Below are 26,482 nucleotides of genomic sequence, written 5' to 3'. Positions count from 1 at the left end.
TGTTTACACTTCATCACCACAAAATAAAATTTCACTTCTTATTCAGAGAGTCTAAAGAAATTTAAATTGCAATAATTCACCTCACAGTCCTGTGTCTTATCTTCTGCCTAGTCAATCCCTCATCCATTTTACACCACTGGTGATAACCTCTATTTTCTCTAACTGGCCTGAAAATCCTCAGTCAGTCAGAAGAACAACTATTTTTCACAAGTCAATTTTCATGTCACATGTGAGTCACATAAGGAATGCATGCAATTTTAGGCACAGTTTGATGCATGATAGCCTGCCAAATGAAAGGAGAATCGAAGCTGAAGCAAAACAAACATCCTACACTTGATTTTAGGCACAGTTTGATGCATGATAGCCTGCCAAATGAAAGGAGAATTCGAAGCTGAAGCAAAACAAACATCCTCCACTTGATTTCATAAGGTTTTATCTTGGGTCTGGCAGGATCAGCTAGTGGGCTACAGATTCCAGCTGCTGATGTGGGAATCTCACAGGGAAGGGAGTACAACCTGTGGTAACTGTTCGCACACAGAAGCTGTAGGCCTCTGTCTCATCCCCCGGTGACCTCCCGATGGGAGTTATGGGGCACATCCAGAGGCCTCGGCAAGGACCCAGCCTCGCCTAACCTGAGGGTATCCTAGGGCAAACAAGCTTTCTACAACCAACCACAAAAAAGCTCCGTCAGCCTGCTTGTAAATTTAATTTCAAAGCCCAGGCAGGCTAGGCATGGTGGTTTCTGTGTCTGCCTGTAGGTGCGTGTGGGTATTTTATCTGAAATTGAAAAGAAATACCTGCATTGCCTGTCCCTGGTCCTGGACATTCGTGCTTCCTACACTGCCATGCACTCGGCGCCGGGGCACGGCGGCGGCAGCCGCTTTCCCCTCACCAGCACCATGGCGGGAGGGCTCTGCTCGCCTCAGCCCCCGCGCTCCGCGGCAGCTCCGAGGCAAACCGCCAGCGGTGCGAGGCCCAGAGCGCGCTGGCGGCGGCAGCCGGAGGGCAGAGCGAGGCCGGGCGGCTCTCCCCGCCCCCGGCGCTCAGTCCTGGCCCGGTGTTCCCCCCGGCCCGCTGCCGGCGGGGAAGGGCATGGAGTTGGCGGGACTCTATAAAAAGCCGCCGTGAGACGAGGCCACCGTCCTGCCAGAGCCGCCGGGAGAGGCTGAGGCGCGGCGCCGGGAGCGGCACCGGTATCATGATCAACCCCAACTACTACCCGTGGGGCTACGACAGCGACAACGGTGAGTGAGGCCGTGGCCCGCCCGGCTCCTCTGCGGCCGCCGCCCCGGCAGGCAGCGGGGCTGGGAGCAGAAGCCCGTTCCTGAGCGTGCATGGAGTGGGCGAGCCTGGGTCTGGCCCTCACTCGGCGGTGTGGAAGAGGCGAAGCTGGCGGAAGGAGAGGCCGTGGCAGAGGTCTCTAAGTTAAATAAAATCAGTTTGCCGACTGTTGGTATATATTAAAATTTGGCATAGCTTTAAAATTCAGCTTTAGGCAACCCTTGATCAGGCTGAGCAATGCCCATCTGCAGGGAAACCACCATCCATCCCTCCTGCCTGCAGAGGTGGAAGCTTGGGTGCCCTGATGTGCCCCATCTCCCTTTGGCTGTAGGAAGAGCAGTACGGTCTACATCAGTACTTTTTCCACATGAAACTCTTGGTAAAACCATGATGACAAATCTATGTTTCAAAATCCTGTCTTCTACAGATGGCAGTGGCCTTTTTCCTCTCCAGATGGATACCTAGTGCCACATTTGAATTGTTTGGGTATATCCCAGCATATTTTGGACCACAACTGGACTGGAACACACTTCCAGTTCCTCTCCTCAGTGTATTGTCAGCCTCCTAGAGTCTGGAGGTTGCTATGAGAGTTTAGGTTCAGCTGAATGACATGCAGTAGTCCAGGTAGAATAATCTAATCACTTTTTTCACAGTGAATGACAGGGCATGATTAACAACCAAGTGATCAATAACCTACTTATTCATGCATTTAATTGATGTTCTGTAACTAAGGAAAGCCAAGCTTGCATTTATTGTAACAGAAGTATAATTCGTGCCTGCCTGGAAAAGATTTTCATGATACTACTATTTTTTTTTTTTTCTAGGACCAGATCAGTGGCACAAAAATTACCCAATTGCCAAAGGACGCCATCAGTCACCTATTGAAATCAATAACAAAGAAGTGCATTACGATCGCTCCCTACTACCGTGGTTTGCTAGTTATGATCCTGGTTCAGCTAAGACCATCCTCAATAACGGGAAAACTTGCAGAGTTGTATTTGACGATTCATTTGACAGATCAGGTTAGTTTTGTTTTCATCTCAAGCTGTCATTATGTATCAGTGGTTATTTCTCAAGCTCCTTGAAATACAGACTGCTCTGAATGCCCGTTGCTCCCAGAAGGTCTCTGTGTACTGCCTGCATTGTGATGCACAGGTTTCTCTGACTCCTGTGCACTGCACAACTTGTGGGAAGGGCATGGGTTCACTTTTAAAGTCCTTAGGTAAAATTCTAGGGAATGGAGAGAGCTGCAAAGAAGCTTGGTGCAGGGTGAAATAAGTAAGGTAAATTTCTGGGCTTGCAAAAGCCATTATGTTGCTTTCCAGGAGCAAGGAATCTAGGGCTTTGTCTGTGAGGACTTGATCTCCATTCAAGCTGTTTGAGATGCCCAGCAAAACGTCTTAGAGTGTCACAATATTTTGAAACTGTACCAATGGAATTGCTGATAAATGTACTAAGGAACCAGATGTTGCCACAGGGTCATGGTTTTTAATCAGTTAGAGCTCCCTTTGGCATTCATGAGATTCTGTCCTAATGAGGATTATTGAGCTGAGGAATACTAGTGTTTCATCTTTGATGCCCAGAATCTCTTATTCACTTGTAGTTATGACAACATACAATGTGCTGCATATATAATGGGTAGCTTTTAAGTGTTAGTGGGTCATATATTTTGAAGAGCTATGCCTATTCTGTTTAACAGGTGCTAGAAATATTTTGTTTATGTTGGCAGAACCACTGACTTTTAATGTTAATACTGTTGGCTGTATTTCAAAGGAAAAAGCATTACTGAAGGCAGTATGAAATTACATTAGTACTGTGATAAAAGAAAAAAATCAAATGCATACCTCCTTATTCATATGTCAAGGTCAACTGAATTGTGTTATTTATAGCACAGGAGACTGTAAGGAAAGGGAAAAAAATCAGTTTCAGTAAAATATTGAAAAGTCTGTTGTTCACAGTGACTTCCTGTATTTCTTAAGTGCATTAAAAGTTATATTCTCTATTCCAATATAACTAGGATTGACAGATATAATTTCTAGGAGGAATTTTGCTAATAGGTTGATTGGATTTCATGAAAGCTGAGGATCAAAATGTGTGTTAATACACTATCAAAACTTACAAAAAGACTTGATGTTACTTAACTACAAATACTATCACTATCAGATAATACATCATCGAAGAGATGTAGCTGTGGCACACGAGAAGACCTTCATGACCACTACTCACTATTTTTACTAACTCTTGCATTTGTTGAAACCGTTTCACATGTGTCAATGATTACATCTTCTGTGTAATTGTCAAAGTTATTATAGTTATCATTACTCAGATTTCTTGCACAGAAGGGAGTCTCCAGCTGCAGCAATCTACAGTTTGGCTGCAGCACTCTGGGCACAAAGAGCAGAAAGTTTTGGGATGTTCTGAATTGTTTTTTTCAGATGAGCTGCTCAGTAACTATTGTGTTCTGATCTCAGAAATAAAAAGTGACTCACTGGAAAAGAAGTAGGTGTATTTCTCTTCTCTTTGAAGGCAAGAAATATTCAGTGTTTATTGTTATGTCTCCTTTGTTATACCATTGCCTGCAGAGTCTGTGGGTGTTGCTCCTTCTCCAATATAATGCTAATTGTAGAGTGAATTCCACTGTGCCTGTTTTACATGTTTTAGGTTTTGTACAGTGATTTATTTTTTATGTAAAGGAACTACCAGCTGCATAATACATACGTAATTGCAGTCATACCAGAAAGATGCTTTTATTCCTTTGGAACAAAGAGTTTTTCTGTCTATCTAGGTAAATTATTTCTGAGTTAATTAGAAAACTAAGGGCTTTCTTTATCTCCCTAATTTTGTCAGTTAGAGTGGTCATACATGTCTACTTCCATCAAGATTTTCATTAATGGTAGGTGAAACAATTTGCTGAATGTATTGCAGAGGTAAGTCATAAAACAAATTGCTTTGGGTGTCTTCCAAGTTTTACTTCTATTGTGTTTTTCCTGCCAGGAATACTGTGACTATTCACCATTTGGATAGTTTCTTTAACTCACATGATTTTTCTCAGGAAAGTGCCATCCAGTGTAACCCACATACTGTGTTGAAAAGGGCTTTACTGCAGTTATCTTTGTAATGAATCTAGAGGAAGAAATGGAGAAAGTATCTCCAGCAATTTATAAGTCTGTTTGATGTTAAGAATTTGCTACAGAAGACAGATACTTGCTTTAGGACCTGTGTCATGCCTCTGCTCCCTGTCAGTACAAGTGAATGGATTGTTGTCTACCACATGCTATGTGTAAGAAGGACCTTAAGCACTGTAAAATCATTGTAGGTGAAGACTGGAGTCTCAAAACGCAGATAGAACTGAGAGCTGAAATCAAAACTTCTTAGGTGGCTGTGCCAAATAAAACCCATACCAGAACTTGGGTACTTTGGCAGCCCTTATGAAAACAGTCACAGTGTGATGAAGGTTTGCAGTGATAAGGCACTAATAAGGAGTTAATGCTTTTCTCCCTAGTGGTCTGTGTATTCCTACAGCTGGGGCGTGTTACTTTAATGTCAGCAAGTCTGGGGGAATTAGGTTTCAGTAATATTGTGACCATCTGCTTGCTTCTTGTAGAGCAGAAACAGGAAGAGAAAGCCAACATCTCCAGTATTGAGAAGTAAGTCCAGCCACTCAGCTAGCCATGTGAGAAGGATTCCACAATATTTCAGAAAACTAAGAGTGCTCCTGTATCAGGGGGCGAGCCTGCAGGTTTTCTGAAAGGTCTTGCTTTTGGTTTCATGCAGTGTCATCATAGGTGGGAGCTCAGAGTGAGTCATGGGGCTTTCTAGAAAACTAACCTTTGGCAAGTGTTTTGCGGTAAGGAAAAAGCCTTATAACTAGGAGTCCCAGGTGTTTAAAGGTGAACATTTCCTGTGTGATAACTGTTAGAATAATTCCTTGTTACATATACATATGTTAAAAATACATGAAAATGAAGCTGTATTTTAAGACTACTGAAAAACAGGCAGCATTGTTTCTTTTATAAACTGCTATTTTTCTAACTGCTGTATGGGTGTGGATTTATTTGTGTTAGTATTCAAAATCCCAAGGGGATGAACGTACTTTTAGAATTCAGGTTCCAAGCTACATGTTTAACAGAAATAAAGGTTTCTTTACTAACTTTGAACTATGCTGACATAGTTTGGGATTTTTGTTATGCTTCAGATACTGGAGAACTTAGTTCTTGTAACTGTGTTTTATTTAAACTTTTCTGAGGCAAAGGAAAAATTAATTTACTGAGAGGGACATTTGATTTGCTTACATTGTCATTTCAGTATTTCTAAGTTTTATCCTATACACTTGTAATTCAGAGGAAGAAAACATGACACTGTTTTGTCCTTCAGGAGATGCTGGTTCATAGGCATCTTCATCTTTGCATCATTCTGCCTGCTTTAAGAGTGCCAAGTAAAAGCTACTGTCTATTTGTGGATGAGCAAAGCAGGAATGTGTTGGCATGACATGATGCACGGCTTCACCTATCACCCAGTTGAAAATGACTCCTAATGGCCCACCAGTGGAAATAATGAAATGTTTTTACCTTAAACTGGATTATTCAGTCTTACACATCTATTTTAATGGAGAGTTGATGGCCTTGTCAGCTACTACTCTTACTGTGTCTGAATCAGCCACAGTACTGAATGTCAGTGGGACAAGTAAATGCAAGTTGTTGAGAATGACAGCTTGCTCTTAATGTTCATCAGTGAATAGTCTTAGTACTGCATTTCTTGAGGCAATCATAGATTTCATTCCTTTCAGATTTAAGGATATTTTTCTCTAGTATATTGAGATCACAGAACGGCTTAGGTTGGAAGAGGCCCCAGAGATCATCTACTCCAACTGCCCTGCCTTGGGGAGGGATGCCTCTCAACTAGACTTGCCTGCCCAAGGCCTCATCCAGTCTAGCCTTAGGCACACCCAAAGATGGGGCATCCAGAACTACTCTGGGCAACTTATTCCAGAGTCTCACCACCCTCATATTGAAGAAGTTCTTTCCAAGATCTAGTTTAAATCTGCTCTCCTTCAGCTTAAAACCATTTCCCCTAATCCTGCTGCTAGACACCCCTATGGAAAGTCCCTCTCCAGCTTTCCTGTAGGATCCATTCAGGTATTGGAAGACAGCTATAAGGTCCCCCTGGGGTCTTCTCCAGGCTAAACAACTCCCTCAGCCTATCCTCATAGCAGAGGTGCTCCAGCTCTTCAATCATCCTTGCTCTTGGTCTGTTCTTGAGAAGTGCTGAATGTTTTATAGTAATGCTCTAACTTCTATCTCCAAATACAATGGATGTGAGTTGAATTTTAGTTAGTATTTTGTGAATGCAGAGAACTTTCTTTCAAATACACCATCTTCATTTGCTATATAATACAAACTTTTTAAAGGAAATGTAGAATGCAGGGTATTGTTCACCACAGGCTGAACTTTTCTTTATGAAAATATCTTCTCAATGATTGCTTTTCTGACTCATTTGCTGTTTTCTTTCTCCTCTTCCACAGCCGGAAGGAGCAGCAATTACAGCAGGAGCAGCATCAGTAATTTCATAGCTTTTTAAATGAATAAGTCATAGCTTGAAGTAAGAGACATAATTTGTAGAGCTTTGTGGGAATTTGTTTATCATCTAGCACTTCAGTAGCTGGTCTTAAGTGTGGTTATTTTTGTGTGCTTTGATACAGGTAGATATTAGATGGAGTTTGGAGGAAGATTAAGGCATCTAAATTAAGGTGTCTTAATGTGGGCTTTTAAAAGTCGACGGGTTATATGTCTCAGTCCCCATTCCACTCAACCAAGATGATGTCAGACTTAATCAGTGGAGTCCATGGAGCAATTCAGATGACCATCTGTTGAGTGTCTACCTTAAGGCAAGCAGAATTATTTCAGAGGCTTGTCTGTTCTGATAAGGTGCTTTGAAATAAATTACCCACATAGACATCTCATGCCAGTTTTGATAACTTGATGTATGTGACCTCGCCTTCAGATAGTGCTTTAAAAAGGTACAGTTCTATAGGTCTTGTATCACATCTTCTGGTGCTGTCCAGGTGTCTTTGGTATATCACATAAGGTACTAGATGCACATTTATGCAACTGAATTAAAATGGTCTTTGTTGACTATAATAGAAGCATAAACACAAATAATGTTCAGTCTGCCTGAAGTGCTGCTAAAATCAGTGCAGATTTCCAAGAGGTACTGAGTGGTCTCAGAATGCAGAACATCTGTGCAGTAAATATTTCAAATATGTCTTTATTTTAAAAGAATTGGCAGATACTTGAGTCTAATGCTGTGGCAGATTATCAATTGCAGTGCTGAGAGGTGGGCCACTTCCAGGAGTTTACAGGCTGCGTCAGCTTCACTTTCATTGGGGTTCATCTGATGACCATGGCTCTGAGCATGTTGTGAATGGAGTTAGATATGCAGGAGAGGTGAGACCGCTTTTTACTTTAAAATAGAGTGTAAAATAACACTTGTCATCATCCAGGTGGGACAAAATGTGCCATGTGCCTGCTTCTCAGAGAGTCCTTTCTAATTATTTACCTGTGACATTTTGTTCTCACTCCTATCAGTTCTTATAAACGTGAATGAGGTTGAAATAACACTCACAAAGAAGATAAGATCTGTAGACTACTAATATACAGAGCTTGCATTCCTAAGAATTCTTTGCTAGAGTAGCTGTAATTGGAAAGCCAAATGGAAATGAGTCACATATCAATAGATGAATTCTGAACTGCATGCTGTACCTGCTTACTTAAGCACCTTCTCGTGTTCTTCAGTTTTTAAGATGAAAATTCTGTTATTTCATAATTTCTGTATTAAGGTGTTTATTTTAAAGCAAAGAAGAGACAAAACTGCAACTTGTATATGAATTGCTGTCTTTTTTTTTTTTTTTTTGAAGGCTTAACCTTCATTGTCTGATGCCTTGAACTCTCTTGTGTGTATAAAGAACACTAAATTCAGACTCTGATGGCTTGCTATTCAACAATTGATTCTTTTTTAACACATTTTTGTTTCCAGATGCATTTGTTACACTGGAATCCCAAATACAGTAATTACCTTGATGCTGTGAGAAGAACTGATGGAATAGCTGTTTTGGCCATATTTTTGCAAGTAAATGGAAGCATGCAACTGTTCTTCATATTGCAGCTATAGTAGAGTTTTCTATTCTTACAGGATTAAAAAGGCAAAATCCTCTGAGTGTATTTTGGATGGATGGTACCATGTTGAAGAGCCTGACTTTCAGTCATGCATGCTTTTCAATTTACAGAGTATGAGTCATCTTATACCAGACGGTAGGCAACACTACACACATTTGTCCCAGCAGCTAGTGTGTCTCTGTGTGGCTGCTGGAAGTTGTAAATCCAGATGTGTCTGCCCTTGCTTTGGAGACACAGTATCAGTAGCAGACTTTTGACCAACAGCAGTCAGTGTCTTCTATGTTAATTGTGGGATGATGTCAAGGACAGATGCTGACCCTAGGCTTTTCATGAACTTTATCTCAGGTAAAGCCAGCTCCCAGAGAATGTCTCCCTCATCCTTTTCCAGAATCTTTTGGGAGGCTTGCAGTCTTAGCCTGAAATAGTGTCCTCTGGTCTCTCATTAATTAATACTCACTCTGTCTTTAATATTCACTGGAATAGAAAGATGGTTTTGTGTGTTGAGATCAGTAAGTGCAAGCATAAATTTTTTTTTTAACTAGAATGAAACTTCTCACAAGTGCTGCAAATACTATACCAGAGTCTGCAGAGCTGTTAATATCTATTAGGCTAAAATTCAGTGTTGTCAGGAAAGCTGTATTGTGGAATTACCTGTGATGCTGAGTTTCTGTACAGATATGATTTCCCCATTTGGATCAAAATATCTGTTTGGGTACAGGACGAAGGTACAGACAGAAGGCAGTGGCAGGGGTGATCTGTTTGAATAATGCATTATGATTTCATAGCTGGTCTATGTTTAGATGCATATATTAAAAAAGAAAAAAAGAAAAAATGGAGAAAAAAGAAAACTGACAGAGCAGAACTCTTTGGTTAGCTCATTCTTTCTTCTTTACAGGTAGGGAAAACTCCCAAACCAGAGATGAAGAGAATTCTTGAAGAAATAAATGCTATCAAAACAAAGGTAAGATGCATGACTTTCAAGTTCCCAAATTCTGTTCTGCAACATTGCCAGATCCTACTCATGAATGAAGCCATGGATGGCTTTTCCTCAGCAAGAAAAGTCCTTTCTTCCACGTAGAGATGAGCCTGGCTTTAGTGAGTCTTCTAATGTTACTAAAAACGATAATCAACTTTCCAAACTTAGCTCAAAACTAGGTATTCCCTCCCTAGTCAGTGATAACAAAAAAGGCACCTTTTGAAATTGATCCATTTAATCTTGAAACAGGCTGCCTAATGGGCCTCTGGAAATGCCAGTGACTAGGCATCTGTCTCAGATACCATGGTAGGAATCTCACATTCATAGGCTGTCTGTGATACAAGTGTAACAAACGTAGAGTACCTCTGTCTCACTTCATTATGTGGTGCCCTGATAAAATATGCAGTAGACAGAGTTTCCCTAAGAAAGGAGGCCAGAAAGGAGAGTGTTTCTGCACAGAAATGAGTAAAGCACATTGGCAGTGGCACTGTTTCACACTAGCTCAGGTACAAGAAGTGGCATCATGGAGTTGTATATTGTGTGGTGCTTCTTGGGGCCCATTTGTGTAAGTCATTCAGTACGCTCACCTTTATGCTGCAGCATCATGTCTTGAGTAGGTGTGTGATTTGTTTCCTTGATTTTTACCTGTTAAATATCTTTACCTGATCTTTCCTAGAGCTGTTGAAGAGTTTTCTGTTTGGTTTTGTTGTACTTTTTTAAAGGGGAAAAAAGCTCCTTTTCCAAACTTCGATCCTTCAATTCTTTTCCCTAAATCTCATGACTACTGGACATACCATGGGTCTTTCACTACACCACCCTGCGAAGAGTGCATCACCTGGATTGTCCTCAGAGAGCCTATCGTAGTCAGTTCAGACCAGGTAAATGTCAAATAAATAATATTGTACCCACCTCTTTTTAGTTATATGCCATAACCTGATCTTACTCATTTGGCAAGTAAAATGCCCATTTGTTTCTGCAAGAAATTGCATGATTGGTTTCTGCAAAATAATTCTGCTTAAAGGGTGATATTACAGGTCAGCTGCAGATTTCATTGGGAAAAATGTCGAAATTGAGCATTTCTGATTTAAAATGTATTCTTAAAGGAGTACCTAGTCACATCATTGGTCCAGCTTCATGAAAAGACTTCTGGATTGCTGCTGTATTTGGATCATGGCCTTTACTTTTTTCCTTTTTTTTTAGTTTATCTAAAGTTGGTGAGGCTTAGGAAATACAGGCTGTTCTCTAACTGGTCCTACTGTAGAAAAGATGGAACATTTAATGTCAAAAGGGAGTGGCTACACAGCAGTAAGACGCTGGCTCTTACCCTGAGCCACTTTTGAGGCAGAACTGGCAGTGTATGAGGGACTCCACAAACACAGCAGAAAGACATTCCTCACTCCACAGTGCCTGCAGTCTCCAAAGAACGTGTTCATAAAAGAGGATTGTGTTACCAATTACTTCTAATCCTAGAAAGTGTACTACCATGGCAGTCTCATTAATAGTAATTATTTGGAGTGTATGTGCATTTACAGTGGATCACTTGGATGCTTTTACAGCCAGATGGCAACAGTAAATTAGCCCCAAGGGTACATGCAGTCACTGTGAATCAGGACTCTGCAGGAAAAATCAGTCCAGCAGAAATCCCTGGGAGATGCAGAGTGGGTGGTGAGGATGCTCAGATTACTTTTAATGAAAGGGTAGGAATTTAACAATGGGATAACTCTATCCAATCACACTCTAATTTGTTCACCTTTATGTAGCTACAGCGTGAGTATATGATGCATGTTTAAAATTGGTTTTACTAAGTAAAACCACAAATAATAATAAATCCCAGCAATCTCTTCTCTGATAGCACTTTATCAGTAGATGGACTATTTTAATCTCCTACTGTTCTGTACAAACTAAGCTTCATCTGAAATTTAATGCCAAATGAAGAATCTAGCAGATGCCTAAAGAGGGCACCAAGGAGACCTTATAGTATTTTTCCAGTATTCGAGGGGAACCTGCTGGAGAGGGACTTTTCACAAATGCCTATTGTAGCAGGACAAGGGCTGATGGCTTCAGACTGCAAGAAGCTAGATTTAGGTTAGGCATTAGGAAGAAATTCTTCAGATTGAGAGTGGAGAGGTACAGGAACAGGTTGCCCATAGACGTTGTGGAGGCTCCAGGCCTGTAAGTGTTGAAAGCCAGGTTGGATGGGGCTCTAAGCAACTGGTCTAGTAGGAGGGGTTTGGAATTAGATATCTTTAAAGTCTGTTCCAAACCATTCTATGATTCTATATTATATCATTGTAAAATGTGGCCTCATCATTGTTGAGGCAAACTGAAATAGATGGCTTTTCTGAGCTGTGCAGTGAAAACCAACATGGAGATACCTGGAATAGTCCAAACTATGTTAACTGGGATTAATATAGTCATGGCAAACCTATCTTTTAGAGTCTAGAAAGAAGTTCTGCTTCTGTCAGACCTTCAGTCTGTACCATAGAAGCTAGATGGGTCAATGTATTGAAATCAGTTGTGAGTAAAATTGATGTGTGCCATTCGCAGGGCTCCATTTTCAGTGTGCACCTAGGAAAATGTTTGCATTTTTCTCCTGATGAGCCTTTCAGATGGGGAAGTGTCAAGTGTCTGAGTCACAGCTGATATGCTTTCTAATGTGTGTGTGTGGCTGTGACAACAACTCAACGTATTGTAGGTGGATGTATGCACTGTATCCTTTGAAAATCAAAAATCCATAGAGGAAGAGATTAAACAGTTCAAAGAGTATAGATGGAACTATTCTTGCAGAATCCCTCAAAAAAAAAAATGTTGATTAAAAAAAAAAAGGCCAAGGAGAGTCACATCACAGACCCAATTTACCAACCATTTGAAACCTTGACCAAGTCATTATCCAGATTTGCATTCCTGTTACTTTTTGTAATTGTGGATTGTTTTGTGTCTCCCTGCAGCAGAATATATTCTCTGTTACAGACCCACCATAGAAATTAACAGGTAGTTTATAATTCAGCTTTAGAATGTTGCAATTCCAGAAGTTTCCCAACAATCAGTCACTAAGGCAGGGTTAGGAGAGGTTTATGAGGGCATAGGCTGTTCTCTTTGTGTACTGGCTGTACACAGTTCTGCAGACAGTGAGTAAATGATGGCACTTTCCAAGATCTTGTTTGGGTTGAACCCATTTTTTTCTGTCCTGTCTGTTTCTAGCAGTATTACTGTCAAGGGACTGTTCTTGTGGTGATGCAGTGAAGGACATCTTCATAACTTTGAGGGAACTTTTTTCCCAGTTTCTGGGGCTAGGTCAGGCTCCTTGGTGTAACTGCTGAGCTGTAGTTTGAACTCAAGGGATCTCCATCAGGACTCTTTGATTTTTGCTCTCCTACAGATGGCAAAGCTTCGCAGCCTATCCAAGAATGCTGAGAATGAACCCGATCTGCCTCTGGTTGATAACTGGCGCCCAACTCAGCCTCGGTATTTCAGGATGGTGAGCGCATCATTCCTCTAGGACCTGGCCCAAGTTGGGTGTCTCTGAGGGGGGTGATCTCTAGAACCAAGACATGGTTTGGTTTTGTGTCCTCTAATGCATTTAGACAGAGAACCCCAGCTGTAGGTTTGGAAGCTGAAACTTTGAGCAGTGAATTTTCATGTCCAGATGAAGTAGACGGTCTGTTTGGCTCCTCCTAACTGCTTTAACATTAGGCTTGGTTAATAGTACAAATGACTAAAGAAGATGCTACTAATAACTACAAAACTATTTCTTACTGCCTACATGTCCCTTGGTGCTTAGCTTATTCCATATTAAAGATGTGGCAGTTAAGTAATTGTTTCCAGCATAAAATCATGTTGTACTGTAGTTGTTTTCAGCGTTGTCCATATCCTGCTCTGAGCTGCACCATTTGATGGCCAAGGCATTCTTGGAAATTAATGAGAGCACTCTTTTTGTATCTGATGGAAGGATAAAAACTCACTTCATAACCTTTGATAAAGAACTGAGCTTTTAACTTCTTAAAACAATGGCCAGGTGAAACAGGTGTGCTTTGGGAAACTACATTCACCAGGTGGTGAAGAGTTAAAACTAAGGAATGAGGGAAGAGCTGTTCTTGTGACAAGTCGTTGTCCATATTAATAGATTTAAGTTACATTTTAATACTGTAGCAGTCAAACTGGCATGGCTTTTCAAAACATGTGTCTTTGTATTCTGAATATATATTTTATCTCTGTATGTAAGTGACTTTTCTGTGTAAAAAGGGTATTAAGATAGCAAGAATTCTTAATTTTTAGTGGGTTTTTGAAGCATATTCTCACTTTGTGTGCAAATATAGTTAATTCTGCTGTCAGATTCATGCATAACTATCTGAAAGCATAGTTTGACTTTTCTGATCAGTGTGTTCTTATCTCTTGTTTTGGCATAAAAACCAATAAACCAGGATTGTAAACTTACCCTTAAAATAACACTATTATTGCATTTAAAAATCCAGCTATAATAAATAGACTTAAGAGTGTTTGTTCTGTATGTTTTATTCCAGTTTTAGAAATCTGTAAAAATAATAATTTTATGGAAAAACTTGTCAATGTCTTCTGTAATACAGATTCATGGAAAATGATGGTGGATGGTGGTTTTTTCAGAGTGCTCATAATATTTCATGTGACTGCCAGCAAGGAAATAGCATTTTAAATGTGCTATATCACTGAGACATCCACATCTGTTGTTTCAATGAGATCACCCTTCTCTGGCAAGAGCTTTTATGTAGCTTCATACCAGTCAACTCCTTCACCAGTTGTTTGCACAGCAGAAAAGCTCAGTTTGTACTTAAACCATTGATCTGAATGGCAATTTACATTGAGCTCTGCAGATACAAAGCAGCTGCTGCTCTGGCCAGAGTCTTTGCTGTGGGCTAGGGCAGAAGGACGTTGCTGAGTTTGGTGATCAGACAGGGGTTATACACCCTGTCTCTAGCTTTCCCACTGTGGAAGTTTTTGACCATGTCCTCGCTTTGCTTTCTTCCTTCAAACTGGTAATGTTTTGGCCAGGGAATTTCATTTAGCCCTTGTTAGTATTTCTTAGCCAGTTTCCCACCTGAATTGTGCTGTGCTGTTCGAGTTTGCACTCTTTGTTTGTAGCCTCATTGCGACATGATTCAGAAGAGCCTAAACTTGCTCAGACTAGAAGGCATCCATGGTTATTATGTGGGAAGTCCACTTCTGCATGTTGCTTGTTGAACCTCTTCTCTAGCCCCAGCAACAGGCTGAGATTCTTAAGGATACGTTCTCCTTAAGTTACCTGTGTGCAGCTGGGCAGGGATTGATCAATGAGCAGTCTCACTCCATGGAGGTCTGAGGCAGGCAGGAAGTAGTAAATGTAAAATTTCACATGTACAATTTTATATGAAAATAGACACAGGTGTTGGTGGAGAAGAGTCAAAATCGGTCAAGTGATGGATAATTTTGAAGACTTTACTAATCCTATCTGCTGTAGATCAGGACTACATTTGATTGAATGTGATTTATTCCATTTCTAAATTTATGCCATGGAAATTTCAACTGAGTAATCTATACAAAAACTGGACAGATGTTTAGGCCTCTTCTTTTATATTAAGTAAAGTAGTAGTTTGAAAACTGTGCAGCTGTTAAGACCACAAGAAGAATTCTGAATTATTTTGCCCAAGTTTCGGGTTTAATTTGAGTTTTTAGAAGTTCAAATTTCTCCTTAGCTTGAAAATTTAAACAAATCTATCTGCAGTCATGTCTGAAGTAGTGCTGCAAAATATGACTTGCCAACTTCACTCCTGAAATTCTGGGATTTGTGTTGTTTTATTAAAAGAAGGAAGGAAAAGTATTCTATTGCATTGTTTCATCAAAACCAGTACTTACAGCTAATGACCAAACATTGTTCTGCTCTGTAATAAAGCATCTTGTGGGGAATATTTGGGATCACTGAGTGGTCTTCTGCCCTGTCCTGCCCGCTGACCATGTGGTAGCAGTGACAGCTTAGCAGGGCTGTCTCTGGTCTGTCAGTTGGGAAAGCCAGCGCTGCAGGAGGGCATGCAGCTAATCCCTAGCCACTGTCATTAGAGAATGTGTCATGCCTCTAATGGAACATGCCAAAGTCTGGCTTGTTCTGTATAATGTTTCACACCCTTGTCTCAGCACCTTTTCTCCCTTGAATAGACATGTGCCTCTGTGGTCTCATAGCTTTCTGTCTGTCTGTGTATCAGTACATAAGAAAAATACATACCAGGCTCTGGTTGGACACACCTAACTGTATTTCAGAATAAAGCAGCTGAGGACACAGCTCCCCTTCCCTCCTTTTCCAGGAACAAATGAAACTCATCAGCTTGGAATAGCTTTGCTTCTTTCAGAGGTCGCTGGGGCCATTAATCACCTTTTCCACTACCCAGCCTACAAACTGCAGTGTTAACTCTGATCAGGCTAAAGAGGGGGGGAGTGGATCCTGCTGCTTATCCAAGGAGGGCAATGAAGAACTGCATGAGCAGAAGGTCTCAGGGAATAGCTGTCAAAGAATGGGCAGATAGCAGACAGGTGATCACAGTGAGATATGCAGAAGTGACCTACAGACAGAATTCACTGCTGGTTTGGGAAAGTGGTGAGGATTCCTGAACTGTGGAAAGGTCATATTCTGCATCTTGAAAACCAGAAGTGTGCCTCATTGGAAAGCAGTGTCATGACCAATTCAAAAAGTTAGAGTTTCAAGAAACCCTTACAGAAGATGGAAAAGGTGAAAAGCATATTCCAAGGGAAAAAAATCATAGGAGATCTCCTACTGAGGATTAATACTGAGGCCCTGGAAACGTTCAAGGCACTGAGCAGTCCAATTCAGTTAAAGATAGCCCTGCTCATTGCACGGGGGTTGGACAAGAGGACTTTCAAGGGTCTCTTGCAACCCAGTGCATTCTCTGATTCTACAATTTATTCTATGGTTCAATAAACACAAATCCCATGGTTTTATGTGTAGTGCTTTTTTTGTTGTTGTTTGGCAGTTTTACAGTGAAAAAGACACATTGGCTTGTTTTTCCATCTTCCCTGGGGAAGTACAGATTGATTATGCTCTTCCTAATACACCCCAGGATCCCATTGGCCTTCTTGGCCACAAGGGCACATTGCTGTGCCATGGTTAACTTGTTAGCCACCAGGACCCTCAGATGCCTCTCCACAGGACTGCTTTCTAGCAGATCATCTCCCAGCCTGTACTGGTGGAGTTTATTATTCCTCCCCAGATGCAGGACTCTGCACTTGTCCTTGTTGAACTTCATCTGGTTCCTCTGTGCCCAGCTCTCCAGTCTGTCCGGGTCTCTCTGGATGGCCACACAGCCTTCAGCTGTATCAGCCAAGCCTCCCAGCTTGGTGTCCTCAGCAAACTTGCTGAGCAGACACTCTGTGCCCTCATCAATGTCATTGATGAAGATGTTGAATAGGACTGGCCCCAGCACTGATCCCTGGGGGGCACCACTAGTCACAGGTCTCTAGCTGGACCTGGCACCATTGATCACCACCCTCTGAACTCTATCTTGCAACCAGATCCTAAACCAAAATTTCCCCAGATTTGGTTAAAGTAAGCCCATGGCTTCACCTAATATGATCAGGCTTGGATAACTGCCATTCTGATTGGCTATTTTGTGTCCAAAGGCCCATTAATCTCAGGCTGTACTGATAAAAAGAGATGAGCAGGTAATACAGCATGCTCTGACATCGTATTCATGCTTGCGTGCATACTGCCACCTGCTGTCATTGCTGTCTGCCTCTGGAAGTGATTCTGCCACTGCCTCACGGTGTTTTGCTATGCTATGCTAAAATATAAGCTAGCTCTGCCACAAAGTAACGAACTCTGACAGTCTGGGTTTGTTTTCCTGGAAACTGCCTGCTTGGAGTTTACCAGAAACAAGCATAATTGCCTTTATGTGATAGGCCTGCATAGGCAGAGTGACATCTGTGCTAAGACTGCACATCGCAAGACATCCTGCCTACACCTGCCAATACAAGGAGCCCTGGAAGAGACACACAAATCATCCAGAGAAATCAGGACCAGGTCAGAGATCATCTGCATCCTTTTCCCCAGCACCCTGTGAAGGCTGGGAAGAATCAGAAGCCTTAGCGGCTGCCAATACACCAACAGGATTCCCTGAAAGCATTTTGGGTACTGCCTGAAGCTGTAGCTAGCCCTGCGAGTCAGGAGCTAATAGTTGTGAGTAAATACCTAAAGCCTGTTGTAAATCACCAAATGCCTTCTGCCATAAGCAGAAAGGGGCTTCTCAATCCATCTAGTGGACAAGTAGTTCTCTTCCAGTTCAATTAATGTTTGTGTTTTTCCTAACTGTTTCTAGATGTAGTTCATCCTTTGTGTAATGTTTCCGTGACCATTGCAGAAGAACCTAATTATTATTAAAAATAGTGGTTGGGGTGGCAAGAGTTCTGAATATCAAAATTAACAATATTCATTTGGGAAAATAGGCCATCACACATCAATTATTACCCTTCCATCACAGAAGTACATGAGCAAGTCTCAACCCCAGCTAAACAGTTTCCTTTTGAAAGTCATAGAAATGCTGTCTGTGGTTGTCCTACATATACACAACTACTTTGCATGGCAGAAAGCACAAAAGCTACTTCAAGCACTTAACATGCCAGCCATTTACAGTGTCTTTGCCATCCTACCTGTGCAGATAGAAGATGAAGATGTCCAAATGTAAATTTTTTCAAAGGTGAGACATCACGTTAGGAATAAATCGGCAGATTTTTCATGTCACTTGTATTTACTTCCATTGAAATCTGTAAGCAGAAAGAAAGAAATAGATTTCTCAAATCCTACTTTATGTTATATCATCAAAATATCTTCTCTTTTATAGTCATTATGCAAATATAGTTTATGAGAAGTAAAATGTGACATTTAACCTTTATTGAAACTAGCCTGGTTGTGACCAATTGACAGTTATGTTAGGTTTTAAAGACAATAGCAGAAATAGCGAGTCCAGGGGAGGGCTATGAGGATGATGAGGGGACTGGAGGGCATGGCTTATGAGGAGAGGCTGAGGGACCTGGGGCTTTTTAGTCTGGAGAAGAGAAGACTTAGAGGGGATTTAATAAATGTTTATAAACATTTGAAGGCTGCCAGGAGCCGGGGGACAGGCTCTGCTCACTTGCTCCTTGTGATAGGACAAGGAGCAATGAGTGTAAATTGCATCAAAAGAGGTTCTGCCTCAAAACCAGGGGGAACTTCTTTAAGGGTCACAGAGCACTGGAATAGGCTTCCCAGAGAGGCAGTGGAGTCTCCTTCTCTGGAGACTGTCAAGGCCTGTCTGGATGTGTTCCTCTGTGATCTGTGTTAGATAGTATTGTCCTGCACTGGCAGGGGTGTTGAACTCGATGATCTCCTTGGGTCCCTTCCAACTCCTAATATTCTGTGACCAAAATGGCAGGATTTTCAGATCTAAATGCCAATGCTATTGCTGAAATGTGTTTTCCTCTTTTCTCCATTTCATTTCAGAACTGCTCTACTTTTTTTTTCTTTCATTTTTTTTCTCCAATTTTGTCTTCTCTTCTAGCAGTCCCAACCTGTCCTTTGATTATATTTTATTATTCTTTCAAAATTAATCTTACCAGCCCTTCAAAGCACATTTCTTAGGGTGTTACTACTTGGCTTTATTCTATGGGGTCATGTTCTTAGGTCATGTTCTTAGACATCATCTGTTCAAGGCAGAAATCCTTATCTTCCTTTTCTGTCCCACTGCCTTCTGTATCCTGAAGCAATTCACATCTGAGAGGGATACTCAAAATTCACCAGCTCATTTAGCCGGTTTTGGAAACCTCACCTCTAACTTATTCCTGCCTTCCTTCCCATTCAGACACTGAGAAGGACACAGAAATACTGTCAGTTGAGAAGGGGATGATTTCTTTAATGACTGTGATGTGTCCAGACTTGAAATATGGGGAGGTAAAAGCCAGTTGCGTAGTTGAATGTTCATAAACCTTTCATCAGTGGTCCTGTTCATGCTTGAAATGCCCTGACCTTTGCTATCACGTTTCTTCTGGAAGCTGCTTTATTAGATAACTTGCTGCTTTAAATCCTTGATGTATTTAATGAAACAAGCAAAGGGTTGAAATTAACTGTGGACTTTTGACCTATGTATTTTCCACTTAAATTGTGTAGTTTGGTCACTCAGCTAATGAAAGCTCCTGCATTAGGCTGGCATGCATGTTGGCATTCCTAATAGTCTTCAATAAAAGTGGGTAAAGTAGGTCTTAGTTCAAAAAATATTTATAATGAGCTTCAGGCAGAGTATCTGAAGAGATACTTGCAGAGGTACTCCAGGGTCACAGGATGTTAGGGGTTGGAAAAAACCTCCACAGAACATTGAGCCCAACCCCCCTTGCCAGAGCAGGACCATCGAACCTAGTGCAGGTTGCACAGGAACGCATCCAGACAGGTCTTGAAGTCTCCAGAGAGAGAGACTCCACAACCTCTCTGGGGAGCCTGTTCCAGTGATCCGTCACCCATACAGTAAAGAAGTTCTTCCTCATGTATTTTATACCCACTACCCCTTGTCCTATCACAAGGTGCAACTGAGAAGAGTTTGTTCCCTCCCCCTTGACACCCAGCCCTCAGATACTTCTGAACATTTATTAGACCTCCTCTAAGTCTTCTCTTCACCAGACCAAAATGCCCCAGGTCCTTCAGCCTCTCCTCATAGGGCACATGCTCCAGCCCCTTAATCATCTAAGTAGTCCTCTGTTGGACTTCTTCAAGTAGATCTCTGTCCCTCTTAAACTGGGGAGCCCAAAACTGAATGCAGTATTCCAAGTGAGGTCTCACTAAGGCAGAGGAGAAGGAAACATAGGTACCTGTATATACAGTTAAAGATGGTGTCTTAATTCCACCTATTTAATGATAAAGGCAAAAATCAGAGAGACAGACAAACAAACCTGTCACTGCTGGCTTATAATGATCAACCAACCCTTACACTCTTCCTCACTGCTTTGGTATTGATTAGGCTTTTTGTACATCTCTCATGAAAGACAACAACAATTGGTCGATTCATGAATAATTTGCAATGAATCAAGGTCACTACAATCCACTACACACAGATTTCAGAAGCCTCTGTGGGCTGAGAGAATTTCCAATGGAAACCATTGCTGTGGCCTATCTTTGAAACAAATAACTGAACAGCAAAACCACTGAAGTGTTGTGTCCTCCACAGCTGCATCTGGAGATGCAGTCTCTACATGGATTCTCTGGCCTCCAAGAATGGTTGTAGCCCTTCCCCAGAGGGGCCATGCATGAGCCTCCCCTCTTCTTCACTGACCCTGCAGCAAATAAAAACTTTGAGACAACTTCTTCCTCTTTCAAATAAGGCAAATACATTAAAAAAATGCCTAGAAGGGGTCAAGATATATGCCACACCCTGAGTACTGTGTCTAGTCCTGGGCTCCTCAGTTCAAGAGAGATGCTGAGATACTGGAACGTGTCCAGAGAAGATCAATGAAGCTGGTGAAAAGCCTGGAACACAGCCCTGTGAGGAGAGGCTGAGGGAGCTGGGGGTGTGCAGCCTGGAGAAGAGGAGGCTCAGGGGTGACCTTATTGCTCTCTACAACTACCTGAAGGGAGGCTGTAGCCAGGTGAGTGTTGATCTCTTCTCCCAGGCAACCAGCAATAGAACAAGAGGACTCAGTCTCAAGTTGTGCCAGGGGAGGTATAGGCTGGATGTAAGGAGGAAGCTCTTCACAGAGAGAGTGATTTGCCATTGGAATGGGCTGCCCAGGGAGGTGGTGGAGTCACTGTTTCTGGAGGTGTTCAGGAAAAGCCTGGATGAGGCACTTAGTGCCGTGGTCTAGTTGACTGGCTAGGGCTGGGTGCTAGGTTGGACTGGCTGATCTTGGAGGTCTCTTCCAACCTTGTTGATTCTATGATTCTATGATATATGCATGTATGGATATGCACAAGAACATTTTGTTTTGGTAAATAAAATGACAGACCTTAAAGAGCAAAATGGCCATTAAAAGAACAGAAAAGCACAAGGCAGTCCACAGGGCATTTAATGATCACATAAGTGTCTCTATCTCACATAAGATGAGAAAGAGACTATTTCTGTGGGCTTAGTGTTTTCCTGAAATGTATGAGTTCAATTTGTAATATAATATTTGTAGATATGAGCTGAAGACAGAACATGAGATTAATGTGTTTAATCGAGAGCACATAATAAAGAATAAGCTGATTTTATTTATTGATTCTTGTTTGAAACTGGAACATTCCTGTTCTTTGTTATTGAGATTTTTAAATCACTCATTTTCTCCCTGCCTGGTTCTCTTGTAAGGAAATAAAAATAAAGAAATTCTTTAGAAGAGAGTAATAATAGGCAGATCTTTCTAGATCAGTGTTTCAGGAGCTGACACTTTCCAATATATATTTTTTTCTTAATAAAATCAAGGCAGATTCTTAGCTGAGGCACATACTTCAGCAACATAAAAGAGAAAGTGTGATGGAAATGATTCATTTCTGGTAAAGGTTACCTATTTTTTACTTTCTCCTACATTTTTTTTCTCCTATTTGCTTCTGCGTAAGGCCAATTAGAAAGAGGAATGAATATTGGTAGTCATACTCACTCCAACTGCAATCACTTGGAGGCTGCCATTTGACCTTCCAACCTGGCAGACCAACTCTTTTATAGCTTTTTACTCATGGCATTGGTGTGGGAGGTTTCTGAGGCCAGAGCCGAATGTGTCTGAGCAGCTGTTCTGCAGGGGATCACTGATGATCTTTGTGTGAAAAAGGTGATTCGCTGGCAGATTAAGTGTATATTTGCTCTAGATACAAGCCACATAACTGACATACATTCCTTTGTTTATTCTGGCAGACCTGTGAAGAGATACAGCTGGATTTCACCTCAGATACTTCAGTGTCTCCCAGACTCTTGCTCTGTCCAGCCAGGCCAGGATGCATTTCCCACACAGTCTTCACAGAGTGTAACAGCTCTCAGACTCACACTAACACTAGTCTGGCATCACAAAATTGTTCAGCCCTATGAGTGGAGCCCAGTGGCTCAAGCCACTAAGGTACTTCATGGCCTTTGGCAGGTTCTTCATCTCATCTGGAAGCTGAACAGAGAAACTTGTCTCAGCAGAAGGCATGTAGAGTCATGCCAATGCTTGGCTCAGGAAATGACTTAAGGTAAGCAGTCACTGAGCATAATAAACACAGCATCTATGGAAACTGGGACATGGGTCTCCTCATATGCATGTGAAATTCCCAGCTGTCCTGGTAAGGGTGCTGAGCTTCTCTTGGTTTTTGTTTTGGTTTTGATTTTCCTCTTTCTAGACCACTGAATACTTCAAACTTTTCTTCAGGAACTCAGCAGCTTCAGTTCTTGGAGAGCAAAGATTCTTCCAGGACCAAGATAGTAGCATATAAACTTTGACTCACAAAAACTTTTAACTCTGAACACCTTCTGGCTGGAAAACTTCAAGGTTTCACATGCATGCTGTCCTAGCAGTCCTTATGAACACCAGTAGCAAAACCTGCATTTGAAGACTTTTTCTTCTGCAGTTTGTATTAGGTTTGCTGAAAAAAAAAAAATCTTGCTCTGTGTCTTCTTCTGGGGTCTAGCAAGAAACATTCTGAGTCTAGGACATGTATATTCATTTGCACACTGTTGAAATTGTAGGTGCTGGGGTAACTGTCAGTCTAGATATTAGAGCCTCTCTATTTGTTTTGCAGAATTCTTTGAATTTGGCACTTGAACATACTTGTAGACATATTTGTCTATGCTTTATTTGGTGTTTAGGTATAAACAACAAATATATGAGAGGAAAATTTGTTTGTGATCTGATAGCTAGTTATCTCTGCTTACACACTGGAATTGCAATTGTCTTTGTTTCAGATCACAAGCTCTTAGTTAATGGATCTTATGTTCTATATATTCTACAAGAGAGATGTGCATTTGCAATTGCAGCATGAATAAAATCTATTTATGTGCACTTGACTGTAACCTGTCTCCTGAGTGCAGTCCAAGTGAAAGCCTTTAAACAGAAAGCTGTTTCAGGGTTTCTAGGAGTGTTCTCCCTCTCTAGTGTTAAGCTTTTAATGTGCAAGGAGTTTCAAGCATATCCACACTGTGATCAGTTGCCTAAAATGATTTCTCTGGAACAACACACAAATAGTGGGTGGTTTCACTTGTAGAAATACTTGGGTTTAGTTCCTCTCTTTTTCAGGGCTGTACTGTGCTGAGTGGAGATAGTGGTAAAGTCTGTATCACTCAGCAGTTTGCTAAAAGGAATAAAAAGTCAAAATGTAAGCAATTTGTCCCTCTTTTGCCTTCTTTGCTCCTAAGACTTGGATCTATTCAATTCTCCTTTGCTCCACGCTAATCCACTAACCTTGGCTAATAAGACAAGAAGTAAGCTTTGCTGTCTGGGATTGAGAAAGGTTTTGAGTCCCTTCTGGACTTGTGTGTCCAGGAGGGAGTTTGGATTTCTGTATTATTTCTAAATTGTATATAATTGTAAATACATGAAAATATATTGTGTATATATGCTTGTAAATTTTGCTTTGCTGTAAATATAGCTTTATCTTACTTCCAAGCCATCTGAGCTGGTCTGGTAAATTTCAGGGTGGGGAGAAGTTCCTTAACTCACCACAATAGCTATCTCTGCTTCCCTGTAGTTGGGCTTCCACTGTTATAAGTTGCACATAATCACCTCCTGACTAGACTGTGTTTATCTCTAGATTACTCCATCCCATACTGTTTCTATGTATTTCTGCTCCACATGGCCCATGCCACCTTCTCCCATTAGTCTTTTCTTTTAGAAAGTGCTGATTGGTGCAATCTGAAAACCACGAGAAGGCTCATCTGCACTGCCAGGAGAAGGTGCATGTTCAGGTAAGAGATTCTTAGGCAAAATTTGAGAACACTTTGAGTGATTAGGCACTTTGTCTAATATTTGGTACCTAAAAATGGTTAACTGTCTATGGAGTACTTACCGATCTCCCATACTACAAGTATAGAATCATAGATTCAACCAGGTTGGAAGAGACCTCCAAAATCATCCAGTCCAACCTATCCCCCAGTCCTATCCAAGTAATTTATAAGCTTTCTGCAAATAATGTAAAGAAGCTAGATGCATGTTCTTAAAGATGTATAGGGACTTGTATATGTTCTGTGTTACTGTGGATGGGCCAGAAACATGATGGTGCAAAGGTTTATCAACAGAATACAAAGATAAGTGCTCCACAAGACAGAGCTAAGGATGCTGATTACGTATTGTTTGCATTCACTTTAAAACAAAAAGATCTATGTAGGAAAGCTTTTATGTGATCACTAGATGGAAAGAATGAGGTCAAATAAATATTTAACTATAATTTAGTTGGGTTTTTTTTTAACCTGGTACTGACATGCACAGAGATTTATGTAATGCATGGCATAACAAACCCCAGACATAAATTTTCTTCTCACTCACTTATCAACATAGCGGTGAGAGATCATGTTGTTGCCAGCAGAATTACCACATTGGTATGGCCACATTTATTATCTTAGTTCATGTGGGTCACATGCACTGCAATTAAAAAAGTGTGTATATTTATATATATAAATATATACAAAGGCAGGCATGTGTATTAAAGCACACAGGTATCCTCATTGACAATCCTGCATTTTTTAAGGTGAATCTCTAGTAACTTTTGTAATTGTATTTACTTATTTAAAGTCACAGATATACCACAAACCATTGAGCAACAACTACACCTGCCTTCCTTTCTGATTTATAAATCCTGTATCCTGAGATGGAGGAAGAGCTGGAGGAAGGCAGACAGATTCAGACTCAGATAATTATAACAATATGTACATTCCAGGAATGAGTTAATCATAGAATCATAGAATGGGATTTGGTGTAGCTGGATCAGAAAATGGGGTAAGAGAAAGAATAGGTAACAATTCTCATTTGCCTACTACATTCAAGGAAAAGCCAGCAGAGTAGGCTCAGCTCTCAGAGCCAGCTGGAAGAACAGTTGTGCAGATGGGATCACAGAATCACAAAATCATAGAATGGTTTGGGTTGGAAGGGACCTCTGACTTCCAAAGGTCATCTAGTCCAACCCCCATGCAGTGAGCAGGGACATCCTCCATTAGATCAGGTTGTACAGAGGAGGCCTCAGCCATCTCCCTGGACAACCTGTTTCACTGTTCCACTAACCTCAGGGTAAAAAACTTCCTCCTAACATCCAACCTAAATCTACTCTTTCTTACTTTCAAACCATTGCCTCTTGTCCTGTCCCTGCAAGCCTTTGTAAACAGTCCCTTTCCAGCTTTCTTGTAGGCTCCCCTCAGATACTGGAAGGCTACTCTTAGGTCTCCCTGGAGTATTCTCTTCTCCAGGCTGAACAACCCCAACTGCCTTAGCCTGTCACCATACAGGAGAAGTGTTCCAACCCCCTGATCATTTTTGTGGCCCTCCTCTGGACTTTTTCTATCAGGTCCATATCCTTATGTTTGGGCTACCAGAGCTGGATGCAGTACTCCAAACAAGGGCTTGCCACAGCAGAGTGAAGTGGAAAAAACACCTCTCTTGATTTGCTGGCCATGTTTCTTTTCGAGGCAGCCCAGGATGTGATTATCTGGACTGCTGGCCCATGTCCAGCTTCTCATCCACCATAACTCCCAAGTGCTTTATACACAGAGACAGAGGGAACCATTGGGCTTATCCAGATGCTGCCTCTGCTAGTCTGAAAATGGTTGCTTGGCAGCTCCCAATGGTGTATCTGTAAGTATCATGTTGCACAGACAACTGGCCAGTACTGCTCAGCCATAGCTAAAACATCCCTGTGTCATCAATACGTTTTTGGCCACAAACACAAATCATAACACCATACCAGCTGCTGTGGAGATAATAGCTCACAGCCCAAATCACTACAACAGACTATCTGGATCCTACATTTCATACAGTCACAGTTCAGATCAGCAGGGTCAGAGTGTCTGAAGTCAAATCAAATATTCCCAGAGTGCAGTACAAAAAGAAAGTTGTCTACATTTGCAGGCACCTGTGGTGATGTTTATCACCC

At 41.4% G+C, this 26,482-nt stretch overlaps 1 protein-coding gene and 1 long non-coding RNA gene across 7 annotated transcripts in view; one reads left to right on the top strand and one right to left on the bottom strand.

Annotated features, from left to right (window-relative positions):
- LOC135181407 (uncharacterized) overlaps positions 1-26,482 on the bottom strand; it is a 56,711-nt gene that overhangs the window by 16,481 nt on the left and 13,748 nt on the right. The window contains exons 2-3 of one of the 2 annotated variants that reach the window (XR_010304853.1): positions 18,094-18,207; positions 3,126-3,179 (exon numbers count right to left, since the gene is read on the bottom strand). This is a non-coding gene — a long non-coding RNA (uncharacterized LOC135181407). Of the gene's footprint in view, positions 1-3,020; positions 3,180-18,093; positions 18,208-26,482 lie in introns of those variants that run through there. The other variant, XR_010304854.1, reaches the window with a different exon arrangement.
- Positions 806-13,925, top strand: LOC135181400 (carbonic anhydrase 3-like). Of its 5 annotated transcripts, XM_064154563.1 has the most exons (9): positions 806-1,244; positions 2,106-2,303; positions 4,886-4,928; positions 7,592-7,724; positions 8,314-8,406; positions 9,349-9,414; positions 10,152-10,307; positions 11,977-12,120; positions 12,809-12,882. In XM_064154563.1, exons 1-8 carry the CDS (start codon positions 1,199-1,201, stop codon positions 12,070-12,072), a joined length of 831 nt encoding a protein of 276 aa, XP_064010633.1. In that variant the 5' UTR covers positions 806-1,198; the 3' UTR covers positions 12,073-12,120; positions 12,809-12,882. The 5 variants fall into 5 exon arrangements, with proteins under 5 accessions (XP_064010633.1, XP_064010636.1, XP_064010634.1 ...); XM_064154566.1 differs by lacking the exon at positions 11,977-12,120 and having other exon boundaries at positions 12,809-13,925; XM_064154564.1 differs by lacking the exons at positions 4,886-4,928; positions 11,977-12,120 and having other exon boundaries at positions 844-1,244; positions 7,606-7,724; positions 12,809-13,925.

The sequence above is a fragment of the Pogoniulus pusillus genome, chromosome 14 (assembly GCF_015220805.1).
Source record: "Pogoniulus pusillus isolate bPogPus1 chromosome 14, bPogPus1.pri, whole genome shotgun sequence".
Lineage (NCBI taxonomy): Eukaryota > Metazoa > Chordata > Aves > Piciformes > Lybiidae > Pogoniulus > Pogoniulus pusillus.
Note: the sequence above shows the minus strand (reverse complement) of the source record. Positions and strands in the feature narration are given on the sequence as shown.